A 24041-nucleotide genomic window follows, 5' to 3' on the forward strand; every position below is an offset into this window, starting at 1 on the left:
TCGTAGGCTACGATAACAGAGTAAAGCTCTTCCTGAATCCTTAAGAAATAAGGTTGTTCTGAATTCTTTAGAATAATCTTCAATGTTCCTAAACCTCAATTGTCTCTAACATAAATTATAATTCCAACTTGCTTTCTTCAAACCTAACAAAATTAGGGTTTTGGTAAATACTTTGTGTGGGTTCTTAATAACTTACCACACCGTCAGTCTTTTTCCCTCCTATTTCTTGGCGCTTCCTTTCAAAAGGTATCTATCCTACAGGATCTAATAATAATCATCTTTAGCTTTAGGAACACAAGCTAGATTTAGTTAAGTTTTTTTAAAAAATCAGAGTAAATTATCACTATAAGAAACTTCTACCGAATTAGGTGTCGTGGATGGAGGCGATTAGCAAACTTGCTTTACGAATAATGGTCGGGAAACATGGGTTTTCACATTAACCATTAAATAACATCCAAGGTCTAGACCGGGTAATCGTCGAACCCACACAACACTTCTTAGCTTTTCGGTCGTCAACCCTCGGTTACCTTGGCCTATTAATATAGTTCTATATAAATGTGATTGATAATACCCTTTGATAATTGATAATGCAGTGCAGGATAATATCATTAATTTTATCCTCCATTTAGCACGGAGTTTTATTGTATCCACCAACGGTTTCAGCCAGTAACTGTAGCAAAGAAACGGAAGTCGAAATCTCTACCTAGATTAATCTACCTCTCATGATTTGATGACCGCCCGGAACCTGTAATGGTTGCTTTTTCCATATTTCTTCTTCTAATAGCTTGTTGTTTCTTTTCTTCATATCTTCGTCATTGTTAGTTGTCGATTTTGACAAAGTTGCATCAGTTGAAGCTGCTGAACCACTTCCATTAATTCGTGTCGCTGAGGACATTAACAACTTTCAGAGAACCGGACAAATTCACAAAATAGTGTTTTGTTTCGACAACAAACTCTCAGTTGAAGATTTAACTACCAATTAAGCCAAATACAATCCATAATGGATTTAGCATAACCTTAAAACCAATCTTAGTTAGCGAATGAAAGGAAATCTTAACGAATCAAGTTTTTCAACTTAGGTAATTAATGACAATTGTTGTTGCTGAACTTTTTATTTACAGTAAGAAATACATTTTTTAATCTTTAGAGAGATGAGATAGGTACAGGTAGGATATTGCGTGGTACATTATGTGTCTAGACAGAGTTAAAGATAGAGGTAATGAGATAAGAAGAAGAAGAAAAGGGTAAAAAAAACAATTAAAATAGGTCAAAGGTACAAAGATGATTCCCCTGGTCATCTAACTGGAAAGAAGAAGGTTTGTATATGTTGTAGTTGTGAGTGTAGTGTTTTAGTGAGCATTTTAAGTTAGTTCTAGAAATGGACACAAAGAGAGCTGTTGCGGGGGTGAAGGTGGTAGTTGGGTTTAAAGCTCCCTTTAACTGTGTCTACAGTCAACATTGCAAGATAAACAAGATGGTATATAAAGTTGTTGGTAGTAACCTAGACAGCTGGCTTTAGACTACTAGTACCTGTTAGAGATAGTAAGCTAATATACTGAGCTGGAGTTGTTGGTCCCTTTAGGGTTGGCCGTAATCGTCAAGTTCCAAGTGTGGAAAACTTACAAGCAATTTGGTTCTAGTAGAAAAATGAAATAACAGAGTGTCGTTCTTCTTATTAATTATTATCATTACTTCGTCTCCTTTCTCTTGCAACGTGAAACACAGTTATCACAAAGGATGGTAAAGTGAAGCGAACATATTCAGGATATCCGGGAGTACTTTTCGTTTAATGTTATATCAAACATAACCTACATTTTCAATCCCTTCTTGTTTTTTCTACCTTCTTATTTCTGTTTCTTTCAAAAATTCTACTTTCGCCCTAATTCTTCTCAATTAGCTTTATTTCTTTTCGATTTGTTGACCCTAATCATAAATTCAATTTCATTGGGATATTTTTCGCCATTTTAAAATTCAAGAATTGAAAAATTCAGAAGACACACCAACCCTGTAATGTAAAATATTACTTTGTAAACTAGGTAAATAATTTTTGTAAATTTCATTATATTATACATATTCATTTTAATAGAATCATTGTTAACAATCTTTAAACATGTTCCACAGCCCTGAAGATGACCTAGTCCATAGGTCGAAAGCTCGGCAGCATAAATGTATCACGACTGAAATGGCAATTATTTTTTTCATCCTATTGAAACTATGAATCAGTCACCAAAAATAATGAACAACAATTCAAGAATGTTCTTCATTTTGATGAATAGGTTTTAATTTTTTGTTTTGTTTTTAAGGATTTTCCACAATTCGTGGTTCCCTTCAGCCATTGAGTGTAAATGCTCTTTTCCTCTGCCATTGAGTGTAGCTCGATCGTCTGCCTGTTCTTCCATTAGACCATATCCTGCCATCATCTCCTCCGCCTGGTCTCTCCATCCCTTCTAGGTCTTCCTCCCCTCCTTCGGCCATCCACCTCGATGTCCATCTTTTCCTTAGGCAATCTTTCTGGACCCATCCTCCTTACATGTCCATACCACGTGAGTTACTCTTAGTCTCTCCAGTTTCCAAGACGTTCCTCTCCACTCCCATCTTCTGTCTGGTTTCATCTTTTCTAACTTTTTCCCGCCTCGAACATCTGGTTTTCATAAATCAACCATCATATTTTGACAAGAAAAATATCGAGAAACTCCTGGAGACAGAAACATCCCATAGCATTTCTTCCGAAATCATGGGACTTGGAAAATAAGATACTATATATGTTCTAAAACTTCCCAATGCCATGTAGAACTCTCCTAAATTATGATATTGGGTCTTAATGAGGGCCCAAGCAGGACCTAGTCAAGCTGAAATCTTGATTGCTGAAAGCTTACCTTTGCTCCTCAGAACCTCTCCTTATTTGCGTGGTAAAAAACCAGTATTTATCTTTGTCCCTAATCAAGTTTGCCTCTGACAGTCGTCTTAATACTTCATCGAGTTCCCTATGTCTCTCTCCGTGAATTAATGATAGGTTTGTTGAAGCCAACCCATCGTTCGCCGAACATCAAAGGATGGATTTCCTCTGAGATGTTTCCTCACTTGATACGCAAGCTGTAAAGTTGTCTGCGGCCCTTCCACAAGTACAGAAGAATTTTCGTCCATTCACTATGTAAATTAGTTTATAAGTAATGGTAATTTGATTTTACAAAATTAATTACATTATATTTCGGCCATTTAATAAGAAATAAGATGTTTATCTTTGGTAATTAAATCGATTAAAAACTTATTGAATGTTTCCTTTATCGACGGATTTGTTGTAAACATCGATTGGGAAGGTTGTTTGTGTGTCCCCTCTCGCTGTTCTGTAAACTCAATTAGCTGTAGCTAACGGCCCCTCCCGGCTACAGACTTATCTACTCCTTTTCTTCAGTTAGCGCCCTTCTACACCCTCCCATCTTCGACGAAGCCCCTTAATTGAATTTACTGTAAGACTCGATTAGCCAGTAGAAAGTACCTTCCATCTTTGTTCCTCTTCCATGGCAACCATAAAGCTTCTTTTTTTGTTCAATTTTTGTTTCATTGATTTTTAATTTACTTAAATTGTTTTAAATCATTATTATGTCCTCTCATTTATTTTGTAAGAGAAAGGTAAGCTGCGTAAGTTTAGAGATTTTTTTTTACTCCAAAAATATCCATTTTGAGTTCCGCTCAGTCCAGATTTTTAACAAATTGGACTTTTGAGTGAATGATCAGTGAGTTGTGGTTAGATAACTCACAAACGGAAAGAAAAAAAAAAATCATATTTCCTGTTTCGAAGTAGTACTTCTCTTAACAAGCTTGGCAATATTAGGCAACCGGATGTGCCACCATATGACGGAGTAGGTTTTTTCAGTTTTTGGGAATTCTGGGATTTATGTTAAATTCCATATGCTCATTACTTATAGATAGATCTATAGGGCGCCACGGTAGCCGAGCGGATACTAGCTAGACCCGCAAAGCTAAGATTTATTGTTGGTTTAGTAGGTTCGATTCCCCCAGTTTAGGTCTTGGATTTTATTTAATGGTTAATAAAAGAAAATGTACAGTAAAGTATGTTTGCTAGTCGCCTCCGTCCACGACACCTAATTGGTAGTTGGACGTTAAGCCTGCCTGAAAAAATAGCCATTACTTGACTTTTAGGTAGATCTATAATGTTTATTGCGAACATTTTCCCCATTTATTCTTAAATCAGCTCTTGGGGGAGAGGTGAATTTTCACTTTAAACGGTCACATTTAAGTGAAATTTACGGATTCATTCATTATCTTTAATAATACTAGTATGAATTGTATATATATGAATAAAATACAAAATTCGGTTGGACAGAAGTGAATAAATTTTGTGGTAAATTGAGTTTAAGCGAATGTGAGTGATCATTGTAAATATCGAAAAATTCTTAACTAGAGACTCAACTAGTCAAAATTTTCGGGTAAACTTAGTCCATATTTTGTGCATGAATTATTCGCCAAGCCAGCATACTATTCGTAAGCAGGTGCTATACTATCAGGTAGAATAAACAAGAATATTTTTGGCAGATGGTTTCCTCTTCAAATGGGAAATAGTGTATAACTCACTATGTGAATATGAAATAGGAATCAGATGGTTGCAGATGGCCATTTTTGATGGCCACAATTTTCATGTACGTAGATTCGCTTCAGTAAAGGTTTATATCTTTCTTCTAGAGATACTTATCTTATGGTGGCAGCAAAAAAAAAGTGTATGTCAAAATGTTTTGAAATTATGAGATACGATTAGTTCACGGTGTTTTGATTTAACAAAAAATAAAAAAGCTAGAGATTTATTACATTTTACTGTGAGCTCCGTTAGTTGTATTAATGTAATTCCTGGTTTTCAATGAAATTAAGACAAAACGCTCGTTAATGTCTGCTGCACTGTAAGTTAGTCCGGCCCACTTATAATAATGCTGACCATGAACAGACTATGTTATGTGTTCACATCTCATTTTCATGTTCACGTCACACCAATACACACACGTATTTCTGGGTTAAAAAAAAATAAGAAATTTTAACGCATTCGCAACAATATCTTTTTGGCGAAAACTAGAAGATGTAAAGAGGAACATACTAAAACTTATTAGTACGAAGGAGACGTGTTATTTATTAGAGATTACGCCACCATAGTTTACAATCGTTTCTCATTCTGTGAAAAATAAAACATTATCTTACTCAATTTTTCAACAAAACAGATGTTGCTACAAAACGTGACGTTTTTTTTTTTTTTATAAAAATAAAGCGAACAGCTGTTTTTTTATAAATTTGTTTTTTATTATTCTCAAGGGGTCCAGAGTGGGGGGGAAAAGTGTTTGAAAAGGGGAGTAAGAGGGTAAAACGAGCAGAGGATGTAGACATAAGTAAACATATAGAGGAATAGGGCAAAGGGCCCCAGAAAGAATGTCACCCTGAGATCAGCGATGAACTGCGTGATGTATCAAAGGACTTGTTAAACTCGAACTCCTCCCATTTTGTACATACACAAGTCCCATATAACCTGTACCTGCGGAGCTTGCCTTCCCTTCCTAAACTGTTTCTTCTATATCACATAGATCCTACGTTATATCTTCTTCTAAAGCGAGGCAATTTTTTTTTTTGTTTTACACTTTTATTTACCTTCAATCTTTATTTTCAACATTTTTGAAAATTTACTATTCAGTACACAGCTTTTTAACTTCTATACACCTGAATTTATTTTAAACAGACCGTTTTTTCTACCTAATCTTGCTTGATTTACGGCATCAGGTAATTAACTTCTCTTAATGAATAGCAATTTCTTAGAAATATTAGTTTACTTCAATATAAAAAATGTTCCAAATTTAGAAAATGTTCAGCCGAAACGAGAACTGAAAAAATTTCTGGCCCTAATATTATCGAATTAAAGGAATCGCCTATTTTTTCAGGCGGGGCTTAACGTCCAACTACCAATTAGGTGTCGTGGACGGAGGCGACTAGCAAACATACTTTACTGTAAATTTCTTTAATTAACCATTAAATAAAATCCAAGGCCTAAGACCTGGAATCGAACCTAGTATCACAATACATATTAGCTTCGCAGGTCTCGCCTCTAACCGCTCGGCTACCGTGGCGCCTAATATTATCGAATTCACATTTAATAAAATTATCTATGAAATTAATCCCCCCCCAAAAAAAACCTCAGCCTTTTGTGAACCAGAAACACTCAATACTTAGCTACTAAATTTGCGTTTTTGCGAAAAATTCCTGGTATAAACGAGGATATATTCTTAAGATGTATGCTACAACAGATAAAATCAAGGACACCAAACTAATGTACATTTTTCACGAAACCTATTGTCGCGTCGACAGTTCTCAACGTACTGACCTCGAACCGGTCTCGTTGCGGAGGGGAGGAATCAGGCTACACGGCAGTGAGAGCCTCAGTACACTTACTTTCTGGACATGCCTCGTATTAGTCTAAGTTAACATTTGCAGGTAGGGTTTACTCCAACAATCCCATCAGCTGCCTTAGACGAGGAACGCAAGCCTCAAAATTTTACTAACACGTAGAAACCTGAATAGAGATCTCTCACTTATTAATCTACACTCATAATTACTTTACGAAATTCACTCCTTCAAAGTTGTTTCTATTTCTTATTGGTATATCAAAAAAATAATAAAAGGAATAACTTTAATTATAATTAAAATTAATCAGATGAAAAGTTACTTAACGAAGCAATTATTTCCTAACTTCTTTCATAATCCCCAGGGAATCCTTACACATACAATCTTGCCACCATTATCTCTCTTAAACCGCGTTTATTGTTCTGCGAGCTTACCTCGTTATTACTTCTCTCCGTTCCTCTCTTTAATGAACTTTCCATCGTGGAAAGTTTTCTCCACTTTTCGATTAGTCTGAGCAGGATTCACTTTGTTCATAAATTTTTTTAAGGAAAGAATCAATCATTTGTGCAATAGAAAACAATCTTTTGGAATCATGTGATTTTCTTTTAACTATAATATGATGAAGAAAAATGCAAATAAAACTTAGCGCCCATTTGAGTGGAATCTTTACAAATTTACGAAACACACTGAAACTGTTGACTAAATCCATCAATAAGGATGGACTTAATTTTTAGTCTGAAAGTAAAAGAATTAAAGATTTCAAAATCATTAGGCTTAGATTTGCAGTAAAATACGGGATATGGGACTTGGATTGGCGACTGGGATGTTTTAAATTTAATTAAACTGTCAGATAATCCCTTGTCCCCATTATTGGTTGGCTCTTTTGTTCTCCAGTACAGGGAATTGCTTTTTTCTTTTTTATCCTACGGCTCAGCAGCTCTGGAATTGTTGGTGAGCTAGGAAATGATAGATTGAGCTAGAGGCTGAAAAGAGATTATAATAATAAAAATATTGGATTATTTCCTCTCTTATTCTGTAAAATGGTGGAACTTTTTTAATAAAACTCGAGATTTATGTTAGTTGCACACTCAATCATTTATGGATCTTTTAATTCTTTTTTTTACTTCCGGAGTTCGATTGATTCCTTTCGATTAGCTCAATTCTGCGATTCCCAGAGAGTACTATAGTATAAATGGTAAAGAATGCTCGACATACTTTAATCTGGTGTGTGTGAAGAATCACACGACTGTTTCTTACTTCGTAATTCTCGAGTTTCTTAATTTAAACATTTTTCGAATTCATAATTTTAAGAACTATTTGAATTGAACATTTTCCAGGTTTTTAAATACATAAAATTGACCCAGTGATGACTAAATCTGTCTTCATTCCTTTCTCAATAAGATGTTCGACAATGGGTAGGTTCTCCTAGCTTCTAGTTCTACCAACCCCGCTAGTTCTCACAGGTACTCTTATATCCACTTTGATTGTTGGGCAACTGGATTCCAGAACTTTCATGTTAGAACTTGCAAAGAAAAATTTTCAAAAATAATTCTGCTGTCAGTTCGATTTCTAACTTCTTTTGCTGACTGAGTTTTCGAAAGAATGTGCGGGCCCAACGTTATCAGTGAAAATAAAAACAAAAAAAAATACTCCAAAATATGTTTTATATTGTCCAGGATAATACAACTTTTTAGGAATCCAATCCCACTGATTGTAGCTATATGACTACAACAAACTAGAAATGAGAATAGTTTACAAACAACGATAAAGGTGCTAACCGACGTTGGAGCGACCATAGAGGAAACACAAGCTGTTCTGGTTCATTCTCCATCCTCACATCCCAGAAATCCACCCATCCTCCCGGGCACAACCCCTCACACACACACTGGGACCAAATTCACAACAGCTTTACAGCACACAAGGGCACATTACATAGCTGTAATTTATAACCTCCACTTCTCTACATATTACTCTCCTCCACTAATCAGATAATCTGTTTAAATTAATACCCACGTCTCCCGTTGGTAAATTACAAGCAATTTTAATGCGGCCAACGAGATTATACTGTGATTTCCCCCTCCACCCAGCTTTGTTAGGGTAGTAATATATGGGCGGTACTTTTTGTTTTTAATTGAAAGGACAATTAATTGTTAAAAAGTAACCTCTCGTTTCCTACATTTTGTATTTTCAAAAGCTAAGCAAAAATTAATACTTTTTAAAAATTAATTGAATTAAAAAACATCAAAAAATAAAGAAATAGTTATTTATTTAACAAGTGTGGAAAGTAGTACTTTTCCTCACGCGAGGCCGGGTTTACACGCACGAGCGAGCGAAGCGAGGCGAGTGCAAGTGCAAATTGCCGAGTGTGAGGAAAATACTTGACACTAGAGTTAAATATTATATTTTTTCTGCAACCATTAGATTTATTAACTAAAAAAATTAAAAATTCCATTTTTACAGTCTACAAAAAGTAATTTATTTATTATAAACATTTATTGTTATATTACAATTATTTACATTACTTACGTATTTACATTACTTATTACATTTTCTGCTGTTTCTTTTATTGATGGAGGAGTGTTTTCTAAACAGGAATCACTAGAATCCATTTTAAATTTCTATAAGGTAACACTATAACCTTTTTAACTGTTATAATTAAAAATATCTAATTATTTATTAAAGTATTATTTTTATTTCTATATTCCTTCAATTTTTATTTTATTTTTAATATTCGTTTTTTAATTATTTAGTTACGTTAAATAAGCTTATTAAAGTTTTACAGAAAATATTTATGTTAATAACAAAACTTCTTATATCAAGGAAGCACAATAAAGTTTTTCCACTCACTAGTGCGGAAAGTGACACTAATGGGAATTTTTCCCCACTAGTGTGGGAAGTTGGGCATTGCACAGCTGATTTTAATTGAGTAATGAGAACTTCCCTACATGGTTGCAGAAAAAAGAATTTATTTTATAAAATATGTTCAAACATATGAAGTAAATCATTTAAATACTCAAAAAAATAACATCTCTTTTGCAATCATTAAATAATCACTTATTTTTCTCTTAATTAATAAATTGAAGCGCAATATTTCTATGCAACCAAAATGACCAAAGACTGAACATAGTGTTGGCCGTCCGTGTGGAATCTAAGCAAAACATGACTTAACATTTTAAATATCTTTGTATGATTTGTATGAAGTTGTAGTCACATATAAAGAACATCTCTATCTCTACATTTGATCTAAATATCATCTTTCATGAAGCGGTTGTATATGAGTTACAGCAAATTGAAATTTTAGGTTGTTGCATCAGACCGAAAGTTTGACCCTAAATTTCTTGCATTTGAATGGTCGGATCAAGGAATCGTCATCTTGTCCCTAATATTTTGTTACGCAATCCATTGATAAAATTCTCTAGTAATTGTTCTGACAGATTCTATTCCTTTGTAGTGTTGTGCGTTCGTTGAGGTGTATTTAAGTTGCAATGGTGCTTATATGACGTGAAAACTTTTTATGTTTATTATTATATAAATTTTTATGTTTATAATTATATTTAGTTGTGTAATTCGAGAATGGTTGTAATAGATAGGGTAAGATTTAATAAATATGTAGAATGGTGCGTCAATGTGTGTAGACTTATTTTATAAGAAAATACTGTATTGTCAGTAATATAACGTTAGTTGCTTTCCGTCCAGTATAAATGATGTTTTTGTATGATGAAATGATGTTTGGTTGATCGGGCATTTGCGTCTTTTTTGGCACCAGTTCTGGATATAGTCGAGGTGCCGTTATAATTTAAACTGAAATTATTCAAATAAAATTTTTTTCTGAACTGCCAAATTTGGGGATGAAATAAATCAAAGTCTGCTATTTGAAAGGATTTTGTGGTTGACACCTTCTTAAGTCTTTATACCTGCTTAAGTGTTTATACAGTTTTTACACAATCTTACTTGGATTTTGGTGTTTACGCAGTAAGGTGTTTTGTTTATTATATAAAGTGTTTCTAAATAACAATAGAATATTGATTTCTGCTTGGAAGGTTGCGTTCAATGTCGGAAATTGAGGGATAGCCTTTAATCCCCACACCCTTTTGTGGTAGGTATAATATTCCCAGTTTAGAGATGAGTTTTAGTAGTGGTGGTGGAAAAAGTAGATTGGGGGATGAACCCGGTTATATGCCGTGGGGAGGGTGACAGAACCGTATTGTGCCCTCAATAACGGGTGCACATCGTCCTGTGACCCGCAGGGGCCTCTTTTATTGAAATTCCCCGTTTCTGCACATACTCGGCTGCCATATTGTGAACATATTCAACATATTGTATGCATGTCTCACTGGCTTACTCATGCGCCATTTCTCATAGTATCTGGCACTTCTTGTTCACTCATCCGCACATCTGGGGCTCCAACAAAATAGAAGATGAGGTATATATAGTTATTACTTGCTATGACAAGGCGCGCACCTACCATTTATAATAGAAATGTCTCTTAACAGTACAATATGTACGCCTCCTTCGAAAAGCTCCGCTATTGTGTCCCCAATTTTTACTGGCATAAAGCCATACCCCAAGTTACTAAGCCTTTTGTGCAAGGAAATTGAAAAAAAAAATAATGGATCCGGAATGTAAGCTTCTCATGACCTTCACTTACTGTAATAATTACAGTAGTTATGGCCTGCGTTTTTCTTTTGGCTCTACCGCAAGCCATTCGTAAGCTGTCATAATCTATCAGGGAATATTTCGTCTGCACTTGATGACTCCCTAATGAAGAAGAAGGGATAGAATCGTACCCAGTAAATCTTTAGACGAAACTTGTTATCCTCAGAACCTGTTAAAAATTAACTTATTTAAAGCCCATGATGAATCAAGGCGAACTTATACATTCCAGAGGAATCAGATCTGCTAGTCCTGCTTATCCTGTCTCCTTAGTTCTGACCATCGTAGCCCGATTGATTTCTCTCCTCTTTCTAATTGATATGTCCCCTCGAATCAGGATCACAATTTTCCGCAACTAAAGCTTAAAGCTAAGAAAAGAACAAATTAACAACCCACAATGCTGGTGCTAAACTATGATATGATCAATGATAATTAATTTCACAATGAATTATGGTGTAAACATATAAATAATTCAAATCAAATTTACAAACAAATCCTAATCAAGAAAGCCACTGCAACAGGCAGCGATTGCAGTCAACCCAGCTGGTATAACCTGCACACAAGTACCTACTACCCACCGTAGTCATGCTATTGCCGTTGTGAGTTTGTACATTCTTCTCAAAACTTCATTATTGCCTTTACATTCGACATTTAAAGAGTACTGTCGGACATCTACCTGTGGAACTGTGTCTTTAGAAAACAGATACAAGTATGTTTGCATGTATGCTTTTTTGTAAGTTTTCGAAAATAGTTCCACATTATTCAATTTGTTGTGGAGTTTGAAATTTTCTTATGTGTTTGGAATGGTGCAAGCTAGATAAGTCTAACAGTCTATTCTACCAGTATATATTTGTAATTTGTAGAATGACTTGAATAACTTTTTTGGAATTCTACGAATAGTTAGTTTTCATTTACGCAGTAATTGGATTAAGCTCCAGTCTTACCGTTAGTATTTTACTTATTAATTATCTATTTACTGATAACCAAACTCAGCTTCTTAAACGAAACCTAAAAGTTTAAGAAATAAACCAAAGTGGTTTAATTCATTATGAATTTTGGACAAGTATATAAACTTATTTTATTGCTGTATTAGTGTTTAATTTGTCTGGGTTCAAATTAAATTAGATTGGTGTTACAATTAGATGTTAAATAGAAATTCTATCTTGATAAGTTTTATATTATTTGTGTACAACATAATTTTGGCTTTTATTGAAAAATAACAATTGCTTCAGTAGAGTCTCCAATTTTCTTTGTTTGATGGATAGATCTATTTAGATTTTTCTCCTAAATTCAAATTTTACTGGGAGTTTTACCAAAGTGAAGCATTTATCCACATGTTTTTACGTTCTGTACTTAACCACCACGGCACAAATAAGTCAGATATTCAGAGTAGTTCTTTAGATGTTGTTTGATCAATTAAAAATTCATCCCGGCTACAGTCTGTACTCAAATATAAATAACCTCTCTATTGTTTATGGTATTATCAGTATTTAAGTTTATACAATCCAATGCATATTATAAAGAATTTAAACTTAAAAATAAACAATGCAACTAAAAAGGAAAACTCATTTATACTTGAGGTTTTATAGAAAGAAGAAGAAAAAGATTTTAAAAATAGAGAACCAGAGTATTGTCAAACAGAGAAAGAGGCAAAATCAAAGTTAAACATTTACAATAATAATGAAGAAAAAGAACAAGATATTCAAAAGATAAGCTGCAAGACAAAACAATAAACATTGAAGTTATAACAGTGCTATGAGATAATAATTATATTTATGCTTAATTAAATCAAATTTTAAATGAATATTTTAAGAGTCTTCAATTGTGACTTTTCTTTTAATTGCTTTTATTGTGTAATAATAAATATTACACATTTTTTAATTGTTCCTATTTTAAGGAAACCAGTACCTTCCATTAAATAATGTTCTCTAGGCAGGCCTAGAACGGACATAAATAAACGAGAATAATAATATAAAAAAGAATTTGATATCGTTGTTGTAGAACGAGAAGTATGATGTAGGATGTGGTTGCTATTCTCCACTATTCAGATTTATGTTGACAGAGGATCATCGTTTGTAGGAAACACTTGTGCAGTACACAAGACGCTGCAGAAGCTGTACAGTAGTGGTAGATTTTTTTTTTGGAATATAGGATATGCTGAAAAGGTAGGAACGTAGTCAGCCAGCATTGTTGACTCGATAGAATATAATAAGTTAACAAGACACGTCAACTGTAGCAGTGAGTCTGTTGTGTAGTATGTGAACATTGCTTTTAGCAAACTGTTGTTAGAGGATGGTGCTGCTATCTCTGTGTCACAGGCTACAAACACTTTTACTACACTATTCATATTTATCATGACAGAGTGAAAAGATGGAAGTGTACAAATAAAAGTCAAGACAGTTTTTTAGAACAATATATAATATTTATAATGGAGCAGATAAAGAGGGAATAGTATTTCTTATGTGAGAAAACGCTTTTTTTTAATTTTTTTTCTTCTACAACTTCCTTTAAATATACTATTAACGCCAAGTTAAGGTGACATGTCAGCAGATATATGGAACACCTGCATGAAGAGATTTAGTAAGGAAAGAGCTTTTTCTTTTTAATTTTCCACTTCAGTCACAATTTATTTGCTCTAATTCTCTAGATTTATTTTTCTTCCTTTAGGTCTTTATTGTGGAACAGTGGTGATTTTTAAATTATTTTGCCAGCTGCCTATGCATGCTGACTCTGGTGATACCTTTCACATTGTTATAGTGTTCCTGATTGTTTACAGTAGCATAATCATTTGTTATTAAACCTAGATTTGGGACAGAAATGCTGGTCTCAAGATTCGAATTTCTATTTTAATTTTTGTTCCTTTCAATGAAGCTGTAGTAGATGCATATCAGAAGCTTTACTTATTCCTGTTTGTAGTGGAATGTGGTGTTTGGGCAACAAGAACACTATTCACTTAATGGTTAATTGGTTAAATCATTAATTTTTTTTTTCTTTAATGCTTCTAATTATTATTGTGATGTGAATAATAGAATAATATCGTTGATTGGAATTCAATGAGAATGTGGACAGCAAAATTCCTCCTTACTCCAGTTGGAATTAAGTTTGCAAACAATTCAATTATTGGTAAAGCCAATCAATATGGACGATCAGTTTAATTTGCATAGAAGGAATTCTATTTCTAATCTGTCATAACAGATCGTTCAACACTCCTTTTGTTTGTGTAAACAGTTTTGGTAATAATAGTAAGCTGAGTTTAACAACGTCTTTTTCAGGATTCTTTCTTTTTGTGTAATAATTTAAAATTATTTTATTGTCTTATGGTCGTTTCCAAAACTAATAACTAACATTTTTGGTTATGATGATTATTGATTTTCGGAAAAACAATTACCTTTATTTCCAATTCCACAAATAGACATTTTTTAAAGCTTAAAGTAGGTTTGTTCTAAAAACTAAAATTTAGCATATTGATCATCGTTTTTTGTGGCTGATTCATTGCACTAAAAGGGAGAAAGATTATTGCCAATAATTGCAGTCATAACTTTTTATTTTCTGCCAAGCTTTCGGCCTAGGAACTAGGTCGATTTCAGGGCTTTATGCTTGTTGATAATAATATGTTTTACATTTTTAACAGCATAGATTTAGGTACAGTTGAGTCGAAAGCTTTGTAGAAAATAAATAAAAAATTATAACTGAAATTAGCAATGAATCTTTCTTCCTAGAATGTTGTAATATTCAAAATTCCAAAAAAAAAATAGTAAAAGTTTGTTATACACAATTTTTTAATTTTTTCTCTACGTTTCGAGTATTAATGGTGCCCTTCATCAAAAGCTTCTTTATATTTATTTTAAAGAGCTGATTAGATTTCAGGTTATAATTTATAACGTACACTATAAACATAATACTTGAAATCTTAATAAAGCATCAGATAACAGGCACGAATGGTACCCGAAATTTAGAGCATCAATGAAAGTGGATCATTATGAATCATTACTCAAAAGTATTCTCATTTCTAAACTCTTTACTCATGTTTAAATTGTACTACCTAAAATTTAAATTCACCAATATTTAATTTTCTTGGTTTGATGCTTTGTTTCAGTTGGCCTAAATTGCACAGGAGGCGATGACTGTGATGAAAAAGTTCCCTGCCCTCCTGGTTCCGAACTAGATAAAATTACTGGTAAATGTGAATGCAATCCTGATCATTGCATGCCTACACCACAGTGCCGCTATACTTCCAAATATATTATCAAGCACAATGCAACCAGGTCGCCGGGTGATTGTTGCGATATCTACGAATGTGTTATGCCTACAGGTAAAGTTAAAAATTCATAATTCAATACTTATAATTTCTGTGCTAAAATTTTGTTTATATTACGGTTAAACTCTTTTATACTTTTAAACTATAAATTACCACACACCGATATCAAGTGTTGCAAAAGCAGCACTACAAAAATGGCAGACAGATTACAGTAATGGTAATAAAGGAAGATTCTATAAAACTATGACAGATCAGTTACCTAGACAAACATGGTTTAAGGAAACTGTCACTAATAAATGGGTTGTTACGACAATAAGCAGGCTGAGAGCGAAACACGCGGTGTGCGGATCGTATCTACACAGGATCAACAAAAGGTCCTCTCCTCTTTGCATAGATTGCAATGAGGAGGAAGATTTCAAACATATAATAATGGATATGCCCACGTTATACAGTAGAAAGGAAACGAATGTTTGACTACATATACAGGTATTTAGACACACCATTTCGCTACGAAGACATAATATTCTCCACCAACATCTATGTGCTTAAATCTGTAGCAGAGCTAGCAATGAAATATGAATGTATTTAAAAGTTATAGAATGAATGCAAGAAAATTATTACAGAAGGATAACGTGAGTTTAATTTTGGTTAAGCTATAAGGATGGCAGGAATATATACTAATCCATCCATTAATTGTAGGTTATGTAAATAGTTGGATGTAATAGAGGGATGAATGAGTGAAGCGAATGTATTTATAAGTAAGAATGGAGAGTGAGTGATATTCTAGTGATAAGCACCTAGACGATGCTGGCTGTACGGCGGAAGCCAATGCCAAAAAAAAAAAAACTCTTAAGATAATTATTTGATTCTATGTTGTTAAATAGAAGCGAATTGCACTGGTGTGATATGCCCAGAAGACCAAATATTCTGCCCACCGGACAGTCTGAGTCTGCCTCGTCGGCATATTGAAGGTGAATGCTGCAGTACGCCTGGTGGTTGCGAATGCTTACCAGCACGTTGTTCCATTCCAGAATGTAAAGAAGGATTCACTGGAAAAGTTATCAAACCAGGCACTAACAAACCAGGTTCTTGCTGTCCTGTCTACGAATGCCAACCAAATGGTGAGTATTTCAACATTTATTTTATGGAAAAATGAACCCTATAAATAATTTCAAAGGGTTTTAATAATTTTCAAATTGAACAGAGGCTGTAAGAAGCACATGCGTGCATGAAGGAAAAGAGGTAGCTAGCGGCGTGAAATGGAAACGAGGCAAATGTAGGGAATGCACTTGTACAAAGGGAGAAGTCCAGTGTATAAACAGCGTCAAGTGTCCGCCACTTCCTGACGATTGTAGAATGACCGACTTGGCGCCAGACGATTGCTGCCCTCAGTGTATATCGTATGAGGAAGCAGGTAAACAATTTTAATCACAGTCTAAGAGATATTCCCCTGATGTAGCAACCAAAATGCGTGTTGCACTAAGTGACTCCACTAAGTGTCTAAAAAAAACAGCATGCGACAGCAAAATACTTAGAAAAAAAAATAAATCACTAGAAGGCTCACAAAATCTCCAAAATGCAACTTATCTCCCAGTTTTCCCCCCAAAAAATGCTTCTCTTTTTTCTAAGAAATTTGTTTAACAACCACTTGCCCTAGCAAGAGAAGGCTCATATAAATCTGTTTTGGTCTGAACCCTGCTGCGGTTTAAATCTAGTTATGTGATAAAAATCGTCTTAAATCCTAGGTGCATTACGTTTCAGAAGCACATTCGGAATGGGAAACGAAAGGACAATATCTAAAGCAAAAGCTAGAATCGTACAGAAAAGCCTAGGAGGTTAGAAGTCTTGGTGGATCTGATGACCGGGCAACGAAGGATAGGAAACTAGTCGGATTAATTTGAGAGTAGTTGACGGAGAGAAGCACTGATCCAATTTCCCTTGGCAAACAGAGATTCGTCCAGTTGGGTTGAATCGTCCGAGACAACGAGCTTATGGACAAAGGCGCCTCAGGCGGTTTCCTTCGTTCTCTTGTGAGCATTGGTTCTGCTAGTTAACTTGAAGGCGTAGATTCTGCTGGCCCAGTCACCTATGCTGTTTTGGAATTTGATTTTCTGTGGTCCAGTAACATGGAAACTGTCCACTTCATACCGTTATTTGAGAAAATAATATTTACTGTGAATGAGTTGCTAATTTATAACCCAGGAACTAAAAAAAAATCTAATGCTCCTTACTGAAAAAAGTACCTAGGTTTCAAATTGCTCTGATTATAATTTTCATGTAACTTATTTACGAATTTAATGTACCAAAATCAGTAAAAACAATCCGAAGATAGAAAAAATAATTTTGCTTTTGTCTTTTTCAATCTAACAGAAAAATGTTCTTAGTGGACAATATAGGGCAGAACCTTGGCAGAATATGGGTCAGAGAATAATGGTTGTATATGCTTTCAGTTACAGAACCAAAACCTCCTGGAGGTTGTAAATCCGGACGAGGTGTAATATATGCAAATGAAGCCACATGGTTTGAAGATGAATGTACTAAATGTACGTGCATCAAAGGTGAGGCCAAGTGTCAGGCAGCGTTTTGCTCCACGCAGACCTGTCTGTTCGCTGCATGGATAGAAGGAGAATGCTGTCCTAAATGTAATGGTATGTAACATATCTATTTATTCTAAATTTTTTTGGCCTTTTTTTTTATAATGGCTAAGACGTTAGTTTTTAAAATATCATTAATTAACAGCAAATGTTATATTCGTAAACTTTTTGGCACGGAATGTGCCTTCTTCATTGTCTCTACTGAGATGTGTGAGCCTGATCTGGAGGTTGTTCAGTATCCTCCTAATATAGCTGTACAAAAATTATTTTTCGTCACTGTAACCAACAAAATGTGGATTAGAATGTAAATAGTTTTCAGTAAACAATTTGACTGGTGAATGATACTAATGATGCGTGAAGAGCAGAAGGAGAAAAATAAATACAGTAGTAGCATTATTTCTACAGAATATCGATGATGTTGATGATCTTCAGATTTCAAGGAAGTCTCGGGTTCATTGACGATTCAGTCGGCGAGAAGGATTGTCTGTAATGATAGAAGAGGCGAGAGACAGTACGAGAAGATTAGAGCAAGTAGTGTGAGCAGCAGTGTTCCCTCTAAGCTGAGCGCGTGTGCGCGCGCACATAAATTTTAAACAAAGCGCACATAAAAAATATTCGCGCGCACAAAATTTTTGTAAATTTCAGTAAATTTATGCAGAATGGTAAAAACCACAAGAGAGGAGAGAGAAGTTATAAAATAAATGCCATTAATAAAAATGTAATCCTTAATTCTAAAATTGTTCAATAATAAGTAATTGTGAATTGTTCTTGTCTGTTTGTTTTGACGAATGTGTTAATTGAAAAAATTAGAAGCAGACAACATTTTTACATTGTATTTAAATATTCTTATTTTCCATTTGAATGGAAAAGGGGAGCCGCAGTAATCAGCTAAATTCTGTCTCCACGAACTAATGCTTTGACTTGATTTTAGGGTAGTTTTTTCATTGTGTTCCGTTGAAATGTGTGGTATGCTGTAAGATCGAGTCAATGCCTATAAGTAGGAACAAAATTCGGCTGAATATTAATACTATTCTGGTATTGTCTTTTTTTTTATTATATGCGCTTTTTTAAATTGCCGCACAAAATTTGTTTATTTTGGAAAAAATTGCACACACTTTAAAATATGCGCACACAGGTCACAAAAAATTAGAGGGAACACTGGTGAGCAGTATGGAACTTTTGGTATTTCGTCTCGGCGAATAGTTGTACGATTGGGATGTTGAGGTCGTTGTGAAGATGATTAGGTTAGTCACCGTAGAAAAAAGCGACAGCTATCTGTCGGAATAGTTTTGACTGAAATGTCTGTTCAGTTTGTAGGTTTGGCTGAACCCCACAGCTCTAGTTCGTAAATCCACATAGATTTGAGGATAGTACTGTATATTAAGCGTTTGAGTTCTGCACATGCCGACTATTTAGTTGGTTGGTGTGCAAGCTCATTAAAGAAGACGTATGATTACCCGATGGGTGCTCGCTTTTACGGACAACCCAATAACTTACATCTACTAAAATATTAGCGACCAGAAACGTCGGCAGTAGTCAAGTGGTTTTATTTTAAAATTAAAAAAAGGCGAATTATTATATTTTAGTTCATTCCATCATATTCTTACTTTCATACTCTGCTACAATAGAACGTATTTCTGGAGAACATGCGATTTAGTTAAACATTTAATAAAATTGTTCGTTAAAAAGGAAATTAATTTGCTTTTTATGATTTTTTTAAAGGTACAAGTGTGGTCTATGTGCCTCCGAATTGCCCTCAAACTCTCAACTGCAACCTTCGATGTAAGAACGGTTTTGTCAGGGATGAATCAAACTGTTTTCTGTGCAAATGTAAAGGTACTTTCAGAAATTCATTAAAATCTCAAATTAAATCTACAAACATTTAAATTACCTCTTGATTCTATGGTTTCTTAAATTTTAAACTTTTTTTTTTCTAATGTTTTACAGAAGATGAGTGTAAACTGCATTGCCCCAATGGTTATTTAAAAGATGAAAATGGTTCAGAACTATGCGAATGTAAGGAAACGGAAGCAGCTCAATGTGATCCACTTTTCTTCTGTCCTAAAAAATGTAGAAACGGATATAAACAGAATAAATCGGGCTGTCCCATATGTAAATGTGCCCACCATTGCAAATCAATAGATCATACTTGTAAAAAAAGTTGCCCACATGGTCTGCAAACTGATCAAAAAGGATGCTTGATTTGCAAATGCAGAGGTAACACTTACTATACCTGGCGTGTATAATTTTATTGGGATAATTTTTAATAATTAATTTTTAGATTAATTTGTTTTCATTTCTTTTGTAGGTTCACCATATGCTAGCGTAACAAATACCGTAGATAACCTTGAGCTTGAATGCGATACAGGTAAGATCTCAAATGAGGTACACTGTTTAATGAGCACTTTTATAATATATTTTATTATTTTATAAAAAGAAGAAATTCTAAATAAACTACTCAAAAGTTGCTGAGGAATTGCAATAAAAAGATCAAAAAAAGACAGAAAGAGTATATATATATTTTTTTAAATAAAAGTTGCTTCATTTGTCTTTTAATATCACATTATCTTTAAGAAATAAAATTTTTAAAAACAAAGATAAAACAGGATTTAACAAAAGCCGTGAGTGTCGCCTGACAAATTGTGGAAAACATCTCCACTGGTTTTTCAGAACAGCTGAACAGCTGAACAACGGTTTGCCATACTCAAAATAACGGCAGCTATTTCTTCTTGCGGAATTTCTTCCCATAGTAACGTTAAAACGTTAGCAAGCTCTCCGGTGTTCCTGGGTGGGGGCTGATGGTTATTTAGCCGTCTCTGTAAATTGTCCCAAATGTGCTCTATTGGGTTTAGGTCTGGTGATAGTGCTGGCTGTGGTAAGTGGGTAATGCCGAGGCGACGAATTTCTTCAAGAACACATCTGGTCGAGAAAAACAAATTGTGGCCCAATATTGTCTCGGAAGTCTGAGACAAACCCCCGAATAATGTCATCTCTGTATCTGATCCCATTTAAAGTGCCCTGAATGATGTGTAGTTCAGTACGATTGTTGAGAGTAATTTCTCCCCGCACCATGACACCGCCACCGCGGTGTACTGTTACCGGTTGGATGAATTGTGGCTCAAAACGAGTGTTTGGCCTTCTCCACACTCGCAAACGTCTGCTATCACAGAATCTTGACTCGCCACTAAACAATACAAATTCCCAGTTTTGGTTCTCCCTCAACCTAGAGTTTACCCATTCCAATCTTGCTCTTCTATGCCGAGTATCCAAAGAGAGCCTTCTAACTGGGCGATACGAACGCAAACCAACCTCTCTCAATCGATTTCTAATCGTTTGATCAGAGTCCCAGAGGATACAAAAAGACGATTTTGTAACTGTCGGGCGGTCAAAAAAGGGTTTCTGCGGGCATTCATCCTCACTAGGCGGTCTTCTCTTTCAGTGGTTCTTCGAAAATTCCCACCGCCATGGCGTCTTTGTGCAGTTCCAAACTCGCGGTATCTTTGCAATGCTCGGCAAACAACACTTGGCGCAATGTTCAAAGCATTAGCAATTTCAAGCTGAGAAAGGCCCTGTAAATGAAACTGGACAATTAAATTTGCCCTTTCATCACTTAGAGGTCTTCTTTCCATGATAAAAAATTAGAATTGAGAAGAAAAAAAAAGTTCATTCACTTTCAAATGCATTAGAATACTGAATCATTTTAAAGGACAAAATTAGCAATGTTTGTTTTTGTGGTTTATCAAAATGAATTAACCTTTGTACGACTAACAAGTGCATTAATTCCTTAATATAAACAAATATTGAATGCCAAAATAACGAGATAAACATCAAAACATTGTGCAAGTTAATTATATTTGATGTTATTTATAAATTCCTTAGCAACTTTTGAGTAGTTTATATTAACATAGCCTCACTTACGAGTATAACAGTTACAAATTTGTTGGTATTATATTGGTTTCCTTGCTGCTACATTTTCATTAGTGTAAAGACAAAGAATACATATACAGGCACCTATTCGGAATAATTAATAATCTGATGGGACTAGATGGAACCATGTTCATGATTAGGTAATAAGTTCATGAATGTTCGGCTGGGTTGAAACTCAGTTTCAACTATGATCCTCTTGGTGAATCCTCGGTGTCGACTTAGGAAATTTGGATATTATTAAGCCAAAGCTGCTTATTATACATACCAGTTTTCTTCTTTTTAAGATTGGAAATAAAAGTTTTGCCATCAAACAAAAATTCAAATTTGTAGTTCCAAGGAATAATAACGTTTCCTTTTTTTTTTTTTTTGAAATGTGACCACGGATTAGGCTGTGAAAGGAACGACTAGGACCGGCCCCTGTAAACTGGATTAAGGCAGTAAATCCATTATGATTCCATCAGTCACCACAAATCTATTGATGAAACGATCCTCTAGTAGATATTCAAGGTATTTTTGGGCAACTTTGTAACGAACCGAGCTATTGGATATCCACCTGAACATGTCTTTCTAGGCTGTAAGACACTTGCTCATTAATTTTTGAATCCAGCTCGTGAACAGATCGTTCATTCAATCGTTCTTTTCCTATAACTTCGCAGACTTACCTGTATGCAAAATATCTCTTTTCCAGTAATGCCTCGGAATCATTAAATTTTCTTTCAAGAAAATGTAACGATAATATCATTTGATTCCACTAATAAAACTAAATATTATTCGTTGTGTAAAGATTTTTGAAAAAATATAAATTATTATTTTATGTGCAGAAGTAGATGTTTGGCGAGACGACGGTGAAGCCTGGAATGATGGGTGTAGACAGTGTTATTGCCACAGAGGAAGAGAAATGTGTGCTCTGATAGCTTGTCCTAAGCTGAACTGTCCAGATCCAGTGGTCACTAAGAAATCTTGCTGTCCAACATGCCCTGGTAAAATTTCAACATAATAAATGCAGTTTTTATCAATTTTTTATTAACTTGAAAAGATTATTCATTTTTGTTTTTACTAAAATTGGATTAGGACAAAACTTTCTATGAAATTATCATCAAAAATAGTTTTCGACAGGTGATTTTTTTATTGTACGGTCAAACGGTGTAGGGTACGTTAGGTTAATATCACTCTGCCTACAGTAGGATACTCTGTTGAGAGAACTGGTTCAGGTAAAGAGATATCTCGGATATAAATCGGTTATATTGGCACAAGTGTGATGTTCTGTCGTATATTCTTGCATAAAAGGTCCTTGTGAAGAGACAATTGGATAAAAGGCAGAGTTTTATGCTTGCATAGCAGAAAGATGATGAATTTTGATGTCTCTTTCGCCTTCCATTGGTCTTGAATCTCATTAATCCTTATGTTTAAAAGCCTGAGGTTTGCTAACTTCACATTTATGGCCCAAATCAAGTTGCTATTATATTAGTTATGAACTTAGGAATTGTGTCTGTTCCTTGTAAAACTTAATGGTACAAGATACAAGTATTAAGGAACCTAATTCCTTTCTTTGCAAACACTGCCCACACAGCCGTGCTATTTTCATACATAATTATGGTACTTAGTTTATTTTAGGTTTATTTTATTGATTTAAACTGATCTCTTTATAACAACTGAAATTCTGAAGAATCAGTTTAATAACTGAGAAGAGTTATTGTTGGTGTTACTGGTCATTTGTGAAACTTACTTAACTAAAGTCTGTGACTTACTATAGTAGCCCAGTTACTAAGGGATTTTTGGTAGAGAAAGGTTTGCTATGTTCGAAAGGCCATCAGTTAGGTTCTTTGCATATTTCTATTCATTTTGAAAAATTCACTTTTACTTGAGTGTTTCTGTAAATAAGTAATGTGCAAGAATAGCTTGTTATATAATTATTTTAAACTTGTCTTGTTGTTTAAACTAATTTTTAAAACTAATGTGTTAGGTAACGATACACGACTGGCAACACAGGTAGTGTGCTATGGTATGGACGGGTTAATGAAGTTAGAAGGCGAAAGTTGGTCTATGGGATGTGTAGACTGTATATGCCACGGAGGACGAGTAATGTGTAACAGAGAGGTCTGTCCACCAGCTCCATGTTCACATCCATTACCGCCTCTGCCGGGAGAATGTTGTCCAAGATGTACAACTGATATGCAACCGAAGGTCACATCGCCTCAAGAGTAAGAAATCGTTGT

General features: G+C 34.6%; 1 protein-coding gene across 4 annotated transcripts in view; it reads left to right on the forward strand.

Annotated features, from left to right (window-relative positions):
- The window catches only part of LOC141456424 (cysteine-rich motor neuron 1 protein-like), a 515843-nt gene that overhangs the window by 485838 nt on the left and 5964 nt on the right, over nt 1–24041 (forward strand). For 2 of the 4 annotated variants that reach the window (XM_074132413.1, XM_074132417.1), the window contains exons 2-10: nt 15143–15358; nt 16189–16425; nt 16509–16718; nt 17755–17952; nt 19621–19734; nt 19846–20115; nt 20207–20266; nt 22647–22805; nt 23789–24026. In XM_074132413.1, the coding sequence (XP_073988514.1) occupies nt 15143–15358; nt 16189–16425; nt 16509–16718; nt 17755–17952; nt 19621–19734; nt 19846–20115; nt 20207–20266; nt 22647–22805; nt 23789–24026 (1702 nt within the window). Of the gene's footprint in view, nt 1–11598; nt 11780–15142; nt 15359–16188; nt 16426–16508; nt 16719–17754; nt 17953–19620; nt 19735–19845; nt 20116–20206; nt 20267–22646; nt 22806–23788; nt 24027–24041 lie in introns of those variants that run through there. The other 2 variants (XM_074132415.1, XM_074132414.1) reach the window with 2 other exon arrangements.

The sequence above is a fragment of the Rhodnius prolixus genome, unplaced genomic scaffold, assembly GCF_049639745.1.
Source record: "Rhodnius prolixus isolate KJV_2025 unplaced genomic scaffold, Rpr scaffold_4, whole genome shotgun sequence".
Taxonomy (NCBI): Eukaryota; Metazoa; Arthropoda; class Insecta; order Hemiptera; family Reduviidae; genus Rhodnius; species Rhodnius prolixus.